This window comes from Cygnus olor, chromosome 2, assembly GCF_009769625.2.
Source record: "Cygnus olor isolate bCygOlo1 chromosome 2, bCygOlo1.pri.v2, whole genome shotgun sequence".
Lineage (NCBI taxonomy): Eukaryota > Metazoa > Chordata > Aves > Anseriformes > Anatidae > Cygnus > Cygnus olor.
The window spans coordinates 44,799,967-44,813,086 of NC_049170.1; the positions used below are offsets into that span (position 1 = coordinate 44,799,967).

Here is a 13,120-nt window from a genome sequence, read left to right on the forward strand (position 1 = left end):
CCAGCTGTGGCACTGGGGCTGGCAGTGGGGATGTGCAGAGCCAAAAGATACCCAGAAGCAGATGAGTCGCCAAATCGAGGTCTGCATCTGTTTTCCGAGCATGACGCTTCCCCATGTGCCACATCCCCAGCCGCCGTCTCTAGAGGAAACAAGACCCAGGTCCCTTGTGTAGGAAAAATGCAGGAGGTGGGTGATTTCTGTGAACTTGTTACGTGTGGGAGCAGAGCCTTCTCTCTCAGATCGTCTGCATTGCTCGCATGGCAGTGAGCCCACCCGGGTCACTTACAGAGCAAGCTGCATTTTCACAAATACGCTGAAGAAACCGCACACCCCCGACCAGATAATGAGGGCACATTAATGCTGCCAGGTGCTTTTGTCACAGTTTGCCTGACTCAAGGCAAAAGGCAGGGTGCCGCACCCTGAAGTGTGAGAGAATACCTTAATAAACAGCATTTCAGATGCCAGAGACCACAGCAACACCTGCAGAGAAACTGCACGTGCCCCGGGCGCAGGGGCTCTGTGCCTCCCACAGGCACCTTTTGTATCCCGGCTGCTGTCATGACTCAAACGCGAGCACACGGAGGGAGGTACGAGGAGTTATTCAGGCCTCCAGAGGTGATTGCTCATTCCTCCAGTTTGCATTTTAGATAAGGGATGGGAATGCTGCATTTTTTTTCAGACCGTGGCCTTGTTTTTGTGAGACAGGTACTGTAAAGGTTCAATTGAATTAGGGTTTTCTTTCCATTTTTTGATTTCTCAGGTGGGAAAGTGCGTGCACAGAGGCTGTGCCCAGGACCAAGCTGCTTCACTATCACCTTATCACTGGAAATCATCCCCACAGCTTAATAACCTGAGCTGCCCCACCACGCGGTGCCTGCAGGATTCCTCAGGATCAATGTGCAATCCCTGTGCTAAAGCAGCTCTCTGGGGCCACAAACGCCTGCTCGCACCTTCCCCAGGGAATATGGACATGCTGCAGTTTTCTGAGGGTGAGGGTGAAAAGCTTGAATGCTTGAAAAGAAAAAAAACCAACCAACCAACCAAACAAACAAACAAAAAAACTTGAATGCCCATTGCCTTCCCCAGCTGCCTCACAGCCATCTCACACGGGCCAGAGTTTTGCCTCGAATGTGTGTTAAACCACCCTCTGTTCAGGTGTGCTTGAGGCAAAACACGCCGGCACAGGAACACTTCAGCACCAAACAGGTCTTGCCACTTTGCCAGCAGTGCAATTTTTGTTTTCAGACGACAGTTCGGACGTAAAGCCCAGCTCTCAGATGAATCAGAAACACCACTTTTCGTGGACTGTGACCATTTCAACCAAGGGATTCGGATCTCTCTCCATTATTTACTGTCCCTCTGGCCCCGCACCATCTGCAGACTTCACTAGCAAATAAACCTGTGTGTGTCTGAGCGCGTACCCTCAACTTGATCACTGTTTAACAATATTGGAGGTCTGATGAACGGTGTAAAAAAAATCTTGATCACCAATGTCTCCCTAGAAACATCTTGAGATCTGCCGTTGAGCAACTTCCTCATCTGGTATGTAAAGCTCTAAATGCTGCAATCCTCAAAACCCAACCGGCATATGGTGCGGAGACGTTGCCTTGGAGACACCCAAATGTGCTCTGCCGGAGCAGATGCCTTGGGCTTGCCGGGAAGGCGACGAGCCTGCCCGACCTCCAGCCTACGCTAGCTGGCCACGGCTATGCTCTCAGCACCTTGTTCCTTCCTGGTGAAGACCTCGTCTAGCTGTGCTCACACATCCACAAAAGGGAAGCAGGAAAAGACGCAGGCGGGCTGGGGAAATGTTTTTAAAGGCTCCAGAGCTGTGCTGGAAGCTGCGTGTAGCTCCCCAGGAAAAAAAATAAATATAAAATAAAGATCCTGAGATCAAGATCAGTGCTCATATTATTTGGGCTACAAAATTATTTGGCTAGGAATTAGCATCAGTGGTCTGGAGAGCTGCTTGTCTAATTGCCTTGGCCTCGTGAGCTGCCTGAGGTGATGTTCCTGGGTCATGCCTTGGGTGCCTCCTGCAGCAGATGCGACTGAGACCCTCCAGGAGCTTGCCAGAGGTGGAAAACTCACCTCTCACCCCTGCACTGCTGCCCCAGGCCTGCAGGGCATCCACCGGGAGCATCACTCACAGCCTCCCAGCAAAGCTCCGGCTCTCATCTGGGGGGTGGGACAGAAATGAGGAAACAAATGGACACTCATTGATGTAAGAACATTTCCACCACCACCACCAAAAAAAAAAAAAAGAGAGAGAAAAAAAAAAAAAGAGAGAGAGAAAATGAGACAGAAGCAATCTGTTTCTTTTCCTGGAAGGAACTTACTGGCATATGCTTGATTTGGGTCCACAAAGACACTACATTGGCCATTTACATACCTTTGTGCTAGGCAAAGTGCTCTGTTGCTGTGAGGGCAGGACGGACGCAAACTCCTGCGTTAACACAGGGAGACACCAAGCACCGCAGCAGCATTTCATCCTCAAGTCTGCTGAACACGGGGCCTGGCCAACATATGGGCTCATGAATCTTTCCTGACAGCCCTGCGGTGGCAGAAGGAGGGAGTGAAGCTTCCTGGTTATAAATTGGTCATGAATAAATTTAGGTTGGTAATTAGAAAGTTTCTAATAATCAGAGGCATGAAGTTCTGGAAGCGTCCAGATAGGAGAGGGAGGGATTATTCTGCTGCACCTCTACAGAGAAATGTAGGGCAGGAGGATGGGATCTTGAAGAGAGAAGGCTTGGTTTGTCCCATGTTTCAGGGCTGGTTGCCTCTGGAGTCCGGGAGGAAATTTGTCTTCCCCCACTCACTGGGGGGAAGCATCTCTCCTTCCTCTTTCTTTTGTATTAGTGCTGCTCTCCTAATGACACAAAGCAATAGCCCTGGAGCCAAACTTCTCCCAGGCTTTGAGTCAAAATGAGTCCCAAATGAGTCTGAAAGAGATATTGAAGTGAATGGGCAGGGGGCATCTTCTAGCACCCCTTTTCCTGCTGTTGTAGGTGCTGGGGAGCTGGAAAAGGAAGGTCCAAACTCATGTCCACTCCCTTTACAGCATCTCCTTCTGGTACTCTCGGGGCGCCAGGCTGGGGTTAGATGTGCCGCTGGTTGAGCACAGCTGATGTTCCCAATGGGGCTGCTGGCAAAGTCTAGTAGAGTTCAGTGCCAGTGTGAAAGGTTAGTGCAGCCACAACCAGGCTGTCATTCCTGCCTGTCAGCCGATTTATGGACACCTTTGTCTTCTGAAGAGCAAGCTGAAACCACCCCATGGACATGAAGGACCGGGGAGAGTGAGGGGAGCCAGAGGCCCACACCACTGCGCCCCACTTCTCAGGAAGCTATGGGGTGGAGAACTACATCAAGCCCCACAATCTCCTGTTTTCTCTCCTGTGTGCCCTAATACCTGCTTCCCACTAAAGCAGAAATGTGGCATTGTCAGCAGATGCCAGACACCGCCGCTGAGCAAACACATCTTCTCTTCCAAGGTCACGTTCAGGTGGCGGGGAGCCAAGGCAGCCTGCTCACATCTGGGATGAGGACCTGCATGCCCTGCAAAGAGCAGCAGCTTGCCAGCCTCCCCCCAGACCTTGAAAAATGCTTCGAGCAACCAGAGCAAAAAATGATGCCACTTTCAGCTAGTCAGGCTTAATTTGCTTCATTATGCCATAAACTCTCTGATTTTTTTCATTATCCACGGAGACTTTCAGGATGAGCTAAGGCTCACATGTTCAATGTGAATGAGATAAGCAGTAAAAATAAAAGATAAACAACCAAAGGGAAAAAAATAATAATTTAAAGTTATTCAGGGGCTCCAGGGAGGAAGAGAAGGAGGAAGGAAAGGAAAAAGCCCACAAGCCTATTTCCCATCCTTTCTTTAGATCACCTTCATGCAGCATCTGAACTGCAGTAATACAGCTAGCAAGCTCTTTCGCTTCTTTTTTCTTTTTTTTTTTTTTTTCATTGCTTCTTTTGTTTGATGGCTTTTGTAAACACGAGGTTCAAACAGTGGCTCTAGGAAGTCTTGGCTGCTGAGTTATTGTGAAAAGTACTCAGATGTTGTGCCCTCCCGCTGGGTGTCTTCAGGTAAATCTCCAGGCGATCTCAAAGCTGCTCTCCTTTCGTGCTGTTTAAATATGAACACTGCTACTTTTCCACAGCATCCACCTTCCCATCAGAGCAGAGCCCCCGGTGAGATCTGGCCATACAACCCCCACCAGCTGTGTGGGGCCCAGCACGCTACCCACGAGCACGAGGGCCACCACCAGCAGGCCAGGCCTCTCCTTGCCACGCGCATGTAGCAACGCTCCCAGAACAAGACAAAATGTCCCAAAAAGCACCTTTGTACCATGGGACCTGTTAAAAAGGCCTTCCTCTGTAAGGAGAACTAGGTCAGCGCTCCTCATGGAGGGAGAAGTGGCTCTGTGCTGGTGGCAAAGGCAGAATTGTTGGGCTGGTAGTCAGCACAAACAGCTGCCTGCAGATGGGAGACTTTAACTCCTATGCACGTAATGGCTTGAAAGCTTTTGGGGAAGGGAAGAGAGAGTGCTACAAAGATTTGAGACTTACAAAGACCGCTCAGGCTGGCTTACGATCGCTGTAAGTGAGGTGAGCTCCCCTCATCCTCCAGAGCAAACTTCTGACTCACCCAAGGTGAAGGCTGGAATTTCAGCAGGATGCCCCCAATTTCTCCAGACAAAGATTAAGATATAGGTAATTGCGAGATCAAATAATTTGAAAATGTAATGGTCAACGCGTCTAAGCAAACCTTGACTGGAGGTCAGTTTGAACACTAGCACTTGAAAAGGAAGTTCCGTAAATCCAGAGATCCCTCTTCCAGGTGCATTTCATCTCAAATAAAACTGAAATGCATTCAGATACCAAGCACAGGAGCAAGATGTTTAGAAAAGAATAATATAAAAAATATAGGGTGTTTTTTGTTTGTTTGTTGTTTCTTTTTCTTTTTCTAAGATATCTGCATAACCAGCAAATCACTCAGCCCAGAACTGCAGCTGGTTCACAGAAGCAGCAGTAGCTTTTACACCTTTTAGCCATAGGTTATGCTAAGGGTCCCAGTCCTGCCCCTATAATTGCTCACATTGCCCAGACTTTGCAGGAAAAAAAAAAAAAAACTGTTTTTTTCCTACTGTTGATATCAGTTTAGGAAAATTTACCTGCTGATCTCAGGAGGAAACTGGGGCAGAGTATATTCCCCTCTCTGCCCCCAGCAAGTCCCATACATGCTCTATGTGAAATCAGGTAAGAAAATAAACATCAGGACTTCACCTTCAGCTGTTTCTGAACAGCAGATCCTGTTTCTTTACATTCAGATCCACGAAGTAAATTAAAGAAGTATATCCTGACAGGCAAACTACATCTTAGTCAACTATAAACGTAAAATTAAGATACAGATAAGCAAACCCATTGTTCTCAAATATTTGTGCCATCACCTCTGTTTGGCAGTTTTCCCTCACTGAAGGGCAGCAGTTGTCTGGTTCGTGTAAGGCTTAGGAATAATGTAGTGAAGAGCTAACATTGCCATCATGTGGTAAGCATTAGAAACAGAATTATACTTTGCATTTTTTCTATATCCAAGTATCTTTAAAAAAATAAAAAATAAAAACCAGACAAACCAGCACAGGCGCACAGCACCCACTGTTTGGAAAGTAGGTAGACTAATGACATGATGCAAAGCCACAAAAAGTTTCAGAAAGGTTTCGTTGACTTGTGAGGACCACCACTTGCTGCTGATGCACAGCACACTCTCAGAAACACAGCGTAGTTACCAAAGACTGGTATATTCTCTTGTTTCTCTGGCCCCCTTTCCTCCTAAGAGTAAAAAAAGATGTTTCCACAGAAGCAATTGAGGAGAGTCATGCTGTTACAGAACCAAGTGTCTTCCAAGGCATGTAAAGCTCCCTCAGTGCTTTAATATCACTGTCCCCCAGCACATCCCCTTCTGTCGTGTGGTGTTAGGGCAGAAACAATCACCCACTGGCACTCAGCCCTGCCTGGAAGATGAACGAGCACGTCATGTGCTCATTCGTACTCTAGTAAAGGACTCATAAAAATTTAGCCAGCATCACACATTCATGGCACACAGAATTCATACCTGCGTTCAGGTACAGCTGTCCCTGGGCAAACGGTGAGGTTCCTGCTCAGAACCGTGACAGCTACCAGGTAACGTGGCAGGTTACAGCACCCTCAGCATCATGGAAAGGTTTCAAGTTCCTCAGTAGCTGCCAAGTGGTATAGGGGGGAATGGACACAATGGACAAATTCTTTGAAAGCAAGCACTTCCAAAACGGGCAAGGATTATAGAAAAATCACTTGTGAATTCATTATGACTGATATGCCTTTCAAATTAATTTGAAGTTTGAGTTTCAGAGTAGGTGGATTTAATCACTTTGAAATCCAATGTAACTCAAAATCTCCAGGTGCTTGAACACAGCAATCAATCTCAATTTTAATCTCAATTTGCATCATTTGTTAGGCTTCTCTTCCTTAGTTATAGCCATTCATTATCAACCATGTGCTTGAACTCAATTTCCAAAGCATATAAATAGCTCAAGACAACATAAAGTGCTTGAGCAAGCAGATGCCCAATTTTGACTTAAATAAGCAACACTAGGCACATAACTACTTTGAGGCATACATTTTTAGAAGCATATGCTCATGTTCATATATTGTTAAATACACTGATGTATTTGATAACATAAGCATATAGGTCTTAGAACCTTCATTTTAATATTTTCCCTTTTCAATTTTATGACAGTAAAAATAATTTGCTTTTCAGCTACAAGAGATCTCAGACTACCATTTCTTCATTCAACATGAAGAAAGTGCATCCTGTCAACAAATTGCACACAAGGAAACATATGGAAGAAACGGATGCTGACATTTAGAGATATAGACTTTTTAAAGTGTGAAGACTAAACCCATTATTACAGTGTTTCAAATTGATTAATTTTTAGGTCACACCCCTTTTTGCTTATTGGTTTTGATTAAAAAGTAGTAATTATATGCTGCATAGTTTAAGGAACTGTAATTAGGGTCAGGTATAAGCTATTGATGTAAGCTATCAACTTCAAACATTCTGAAAAGCAAGCATGGTAAAGGAAGTCACCAATTTCAGTCTTGTTAATACACCTCATTATTATACCTGCACTTACAGTACAACTGTATGCTTTTAGACTTCTGGGGTATGGAAGTATCCCAGGTAACTGCTTACAGAAAGTTTTTGGTTGTGGGGTATGTTTTTTTAAGTAGTTAAGAAGAGCATTTCAACAGCAATTTGTCAGTCTCCCAAACACTGGCATACCTGCATTCTAACCAGAAGATATATTTTCAATTGGCCTGAAGTTATAAAAAAAATGGTTTAATGGATCATTTTTCACATCAAGGACTGTGCTGGTAATTTTGTTCATTCCGTACCATTTAATAGCAGACCGCTTTAAAATGTCTGAGGACCTGAACTACTTTGAATAACAAAGTACACAAATATTTCAAACAATATCGGGTATGGAGTACTGAGCATAGTCTGTATGGTCAACATGACGTGACAAAAACATCCCTGTGTGTTTCAGAGAAACCATGACCCCAACCCTTGGGACATCAATAAACGAGACAGACAACAGTTCTTGGTCAGGAGCAAAATGAACTTATGTTTGCAATTTAGATCCATTTGTTATTTCTGAATAATCAGAACATAGACACAAAGTAAAACATAACTAGAAGTTCATTTTATTTCTGTTTCTTCTCTGTCTTCTTGACTTTTTTAGAAGTCTTCTTCTGGAGCTTCTTAATTTCATGCTTAATGATCCTGTTTCTCTGTAAAAACAAACAAAAATTACTATTAATCAAAATGAAAACTGTAACAGTTCAAAAGCATCATTCATTAATTTCAATTCTAATCTTTCAGGTTCTGCCCTTTCTGATAATCCCCCTTTGCTAACCTGATTACGTTTTAGTTAAGTCAACAGATTTACCATGCATTACATCTAAAACGTCAAATCCCACCTAAAACTGTTCTACCAAGTGGCGAACATCAGTCTGGCTGGAAACTTGGGCATCCCAACATCCCATGTGTAAGGAGATTGTTACAGAACAAAATATTATCTGTGGCCAATCAAGAATATTCTATTTCATCTCCTTCCTCAGCTGTAACTGGGAAGAATGACGCACAGATCATGTGAACTCAGCTTTGATCAATGACTGAATTGGTGGCCAGAGGCATCAAAATTCAAGGCACTCACATACTTCGTGTCAACCAACTATAAAAGCAAGGCTACTAACATCTGTGTATGACTCTAAAGTGAAGCTTACAAGCAGAAACCCTGTAAGGAAACCACACTCAAACACTTACCATTTTCTTCGCTTTCATAACCTTGTAACGATCAAAGTCGGTCATTTTGGCTTTCTGTTTGGAAAAAAAAAAACAAAAAAACGTGTAAGTTATAAAACTCAGAATTTCAAAACATTCCACAAGTAACTCCGATCATCTGCAAATGAGGTCTAGCTACACACCTACAAGTAGTTCACTACAGGCCTTCACTGGGAAGTGAGGATGCGAAACTAAAAGTTGTAATTACTGAACAAAACAAACTTTTACAGTAAAACTACAAGAAGTTAAAGCTGATAGAGATTTTAATCTACACCTTAACTATTTTTAGTCTTAGCAACAGAAAATACATAGGTTATTACATTGCACCTAATTTTCATGAGCAGAAGCAGTACAAAGTACATTACTCATCCAGTCAAAATCTGTACCTTTTCCCTGGCTTCAATCTTCTTTGCCCATCTTGTCGCTGCCCATTTTTCGTTTATATTTTCCTTCTCCCAGGCACGTCGCACAAACTTCTGACGAGCACTGCATTAGAACAGTCACAGGGTTATATTCACGGTCTTTCCAAAAAAGACTCTCTAAATGCTAGTCCATTAAATTTCATCCAAGATCATCCTTCTACATTCCTTCAGATGCTCAGTTTAAGCCAATGCCACATGCGTCTCTGTGGCCTGATTAACATCTTGTTACGTAAAGGCTTTGCTAGAACTAAGTGTATAAGTGATTTCAAGAGGCATATTAACACTCCCAGCAATGCTTCTGAATCAGAGAGGCAACTTTTTTTTTTTTGTTTCTAAATTACAAATTTAGATAGTACCTAGAGTGGCCCTGCTGAGAGTCAACTTACTTAATATCTGAAGGCAACCTGAACAGCAGCAAAAGCAAAGCTGCCCAGTATTACTGCAACTGCTTCCCCCACTGCATGCAGCCCATACCTACCTGCAAGTTGCCTAGGCCAGTCTGCTGTTTCCTTCCCTTCAGTTATTAGCCAGCAGCAAAAATAAAAACTTAAACATACTCAACTGTCCTAATGCAGTCTGCCCAATTTTAACTGCATACATGCTAGAGCATTGATTTAATGATGTACAAATGCTCTTTATCAGATCATGTAATTCAGGCATAAAGTGAGAGCACGTTTCACATAGGCCAAATAGTGCAAACACACCTGTGCGGGAACTTGATCACGAAGTCAGTCAGCTGCATGCACTTGAAAGGCATAGCCTGCCTCCTGACACCACTGCAGGGGCCATCGACCAGGGCCTGGAAGAACAAGAAAACAGTTGGTTTTAATCTCATAATTCATATTTTTTTCAGCTTTTCCAGGATCAAGAGACCTTTTCATCACGTGAAAAGAACCTCCGGGTCCATACATTTACTTTCAGCACACAGAAGTGCCACTTAGGAAGAACTTCTTTACTGAAAGGGTTGTTAGGCATTGGAATGGGCTGCCCAGGGAAGTGGTTGAGTCGCCATCCCTGGAGGTCTTTAAAAGACGTTTAGATGTAGAGCTTAGTGATATGGTTTAGTGGAGGACTTGTTAGCGTTAGGTCAGAGGTTGGATTTGGTGATCTTAGAGGCCTCTTCCAACCTAGGTGATTCTGTGCATTTTTAAGCTTTACGCCCCAATGGACATTACTCAGCCACGTGTTCTCAGGAGCGATACAGGGAGGGGTTCAGTTTGCCAGTGAAAACACGTGTTCATTGAAGTTTCATATACAGTAAGAGCTATTAAAGCTTGTATTTTTGCCAATTGCTTATTTCCTTGACAAACTTTTTCAGAAACTCTTCCCTTTCCGACCTCCCCACAGCCCCCAGCGCACGGGCAGCGTTCCGGCAGCACGCCGAGGCCCCCCCCCCCCGCTCACCCTGTTCTGGTCGATGACATCCACGATGGCCACCAGCTTGCCGGCGTGCGGCCCGAAGGCGACGAAGGCCACCCTGCCGATCTCCACGAAGCGCTTGAACACCTGGGGGGGGGGGGGGTAGGCGCCAGCCGTCAGTCACCGCGCACCGAGACCCCCCCCTCACCCCTCCCCGGCCGCCCCTTCCCTCACGGGCCCGGCCCCGGCCCCGGCCCCGGCCCCCGCCCCCACCCGGCCTCCCCCGGCCCCGGAGCCCCCAGAGCGGCCGCGGGCCGGCGGCTGAGGCGCGGGGAGACCCCGTGCTCACCGCCCCCCGGGCCGGGCCCCGCCGCCGCCCGCCCGTACCATGATGGCGGCCGCGGGCAGAAAGGAAGAGGAGGGCTCAGCGCCGTCGGAAGCCGCCTCCCCCCTCCCAACCGAGGCGCTACTGCGCATGCGCGCGGGGCGCCTTCCCGCCCGCTGGGGGGAAGGGAACGCGTGGCGGAGGGGGGCGTGGCTAATGGAACAGGGGGCGTGGCCAAGGGGGGCTTGCGGATAATGCACTGGGGCGTGGCTAAGGTGGCGCCGGCGCGCCAGCGCGTGGCGGCGCGGGGGATTGGGGCCGCGCCACCGCCTTGTGTATACCAGCGAGGCGCTTGGGGTTCAGCCCGCTTGAGGGACTGCTCCGATGGCAGAATAATACTGGAGGGACGCAGCAAATCCAAGGACTCGTGCTCTGGCAGAGGCTGGTATCTTGTGGGTGAGCTCCAGAGAAGGTTGGCAGAGCAGGATGGAACGTGCCCCCCAACGCCACTGGTTAAAATTGCCCTGCTCTTCGGAAGGCAGAGTGCTCTGATGAGGACACAGACTGAAAAAAAAATACCAAAATTGTGTATGTTTTCGTATCATAGTGCAGAACTGAACCCGAATTTGGAAGAACGGCTTGGTGGTACACGCTGCAGTACTGTAGGCACGATAGAAAAATGCAAAATGAACTTGTAGGTAGGAGTGCGTGTTCAGAACAAACTCCTAGGGTAAAAGCAGCACTATGCTTCAGCTTAATGGCACCTGGTGGCAAAGTTACTGCTTTTCAGTAAATAAGTATATAAATAAAAGGAGCATTTCAGCGGCTGCATTATATCCACCGAGGTACAGAGGAACACGCACAACTCCTCACACAAAATGGAAGCACCTGCCCTGTGATGCTAAGTGAACCACTTCCTACTGCGCATGGCCAAAGGCATCTTGGCCAAGCTGGTGCCACAGATGCACAATCGTGCTGCCAGGACACATTTGTTTTCTTCTCAGACCTCGGCACCCCCAGAGACAGGCGCTGGGCTGCCCTTTATTGCTCCGCACCTATTGCCACATAAACTACATTTCCTAGAGAGTGAAAACACAGGGCGCGCTCTCTGCGATCCCGCAGAACGGGTCTTCCCCAGCTTGACGGCGTTGAAGCAGTGCTGTGGATGTGGTGAACGAGGTGGAGAGGTGTCTTGAGGCGTGACCAGCCTGAGAGCATCCCACAGATCTTGGCCGAAACGTGCTGTAAGGAGAGTTTTCAGAACAGAGAAACGTAAGCACAACGTACGGCAGAGCACCGATGGAAAGTCTGTCTGACCTTCATTCCGACAGGTCTTCTGTCATCAGTGGAAATAAATATCCCGATTGAGCTGTAGGAAGTGTAGTGTTTATTGTGTATATGATTTTGTTTCCACAATACAATAGAGCAGGTAAAAAAAATGCACTTAATTGATGTATTTATTATGCAAGTGCCTGGGGAACTGATCATAAAAACATTAAAGAGCACTTAACTCCATCAGGTATTCTTGAAAGTCCCATCCAGAATACCATTACAACAATATTTTACTGTGTGCTTTATGATAGTAATACATTAATACCTGTATTAATCCCGTTATTTTTGCTCTGGGTCAAGGCAGTAGATAATGGCTTTTGGATTCTTCTGTTCTGCCATGATCTGGAAAAATACCTCTCCTCTCCCTCATTTGATGCAACAAAACTCACAGGGATTTAGTAAGTGGAAGGAAGGGAGGTTACCTAAAGCCTTGCTCTTTTTAATGACCTCTGCTCGTTTTATTGCAGAGAGACTCAAATGCATTGATGACTTGTTGAGTACGTGACGGCTGTATCTGCTCTACGTAACTCTAAGCTGCGTGCATGCATTCCTGCATCTGTTAGGATCACAAACGGGGCTGGAAGAGGCATCACAGAAAGCACCAAACTTGGGCTGTGCCTGAACACCAAGCAATGAAAACAATTCAAGAGCATGAATGCAGTGGAATGAAAAATCACAAAGTGCTGAAGCTCCCTCAGGATCAGTGCAACCTCCTGGGTATCGCGTTGGACTGTAATCGCTAAAGGAAAGCAGGGCTTTGTGCAAGTAAAAATGAAGCATAAGAACATAACTTAAAGATTAAGCTTAAAAACATTTTCTCCCATGAATACACTTTTTAAAACATACAGTTGGCCTACACAAATTTTGTTGAGCAAGTAGCTGTAGATACTGCCCTCCTTATTACACAGAAGAAAAACATAAAGTACAGACAAGCACTATTTGTGATACATTGTCTTCATTGCCATTCAACTAAATATAATTTGTTACTGAAATAATTGAATAATAATAATAAAAAAATAGAATAAGAACTCCCTAAATTGGGGTATAATTGATTATCGCACTCAGTGGTTTTCTTTTTCTGTTCTCTTAACTGCTTTTCTCCTCCTTCATCAATACTGAATTATGCCATGCACTACAAGTTACTGCTTTCTTTTGCCACGTTTGCATGTTGCTTTATGAGAAGTTTCTCACTTTTCCCCGCCTTCAGAAATGTCCTCTGGTATTTCCTCTCTCACAGGTTTCTTCTGGTGGATTAAATTTTTTATGCTTCTCCATAGTTGAAGTTTTGCTTCA

General features: G+C 45.7%; 1 protein-coding gene and 1 long non-coding RNA gene across 2 annotated transcripts; one reads left to right on the forward strand and one right to left on the reverse strand.

Annotated features, from left to right (window-relative positions):
• Positions 1–7,646: 7,646 nt before the first annotated feature.
• Positions 7,647–10,687, reverse strand: RPL14 (ribosomal protein L14). Its single transcript, XM_040548377.1, has 6 exons — positions 10,558–10,687; positions 10,216–10,317; positions 9,516–9,610; positions 8,776–8,875; positions 8,372–8,425; positions 7,647–7,836 (listed from the first exon to the last, which is right to left on the reverse strand). Exons 1-6 carry the CDS (start codon positions 10,645–10,647, stop codon positions 7,750–7,752), a joined length of 528 nt encoding a protein of 175 aa, XP_040404311.1. The 5' UTR covers positions 10,648–10,687; the 3' UTR covers positions 7,647–7,749.
• A 77-nt stretch (positions 10,688–10,764) lies between these two features.
• Positions 10,765–12,663, forward strand: LOC121065518. Its single transcript, XR_005817124.1, has 2 exons — positions 10,765–10,967; positions 12,295–12,663. It is a non-coding gene; the product is annotated as an uncharacterized LOC121065518 (long non-coding RNA).
• The last annotated feature ends 457 nt before the right edge of the window (positions 12,664–13,120 follow it).

What these genes read in the sequence shown, in the direction of transcription:
- RPL14 (XM_040548377.1), bottom strand. Translation starts at nt 10,647, where the DNA reads ATGCGCAGTAGCGCCTCGGTTGGGAGGGGGGAGGCGGCTTCCGACGGC. An exon ending in ATGTCATCGACCAGAACAGG is followed by an intron (nt 9,611 to 10,215) that starts GTGAGCGGGGGG and finishes TTGTTCTTCCAG; the next exon opens with GCCCTGGTCGATGGCCCCTG. An exon ending in GTGATCAAGTTCCCGCACAG is followed by an intron (nt 8,876 to 9,515) that starts GTGTGTTTGCAC and finishes GTTCTAATGCAG; the next exon opens with TGCTCGTCAGAAGTTTGTGC.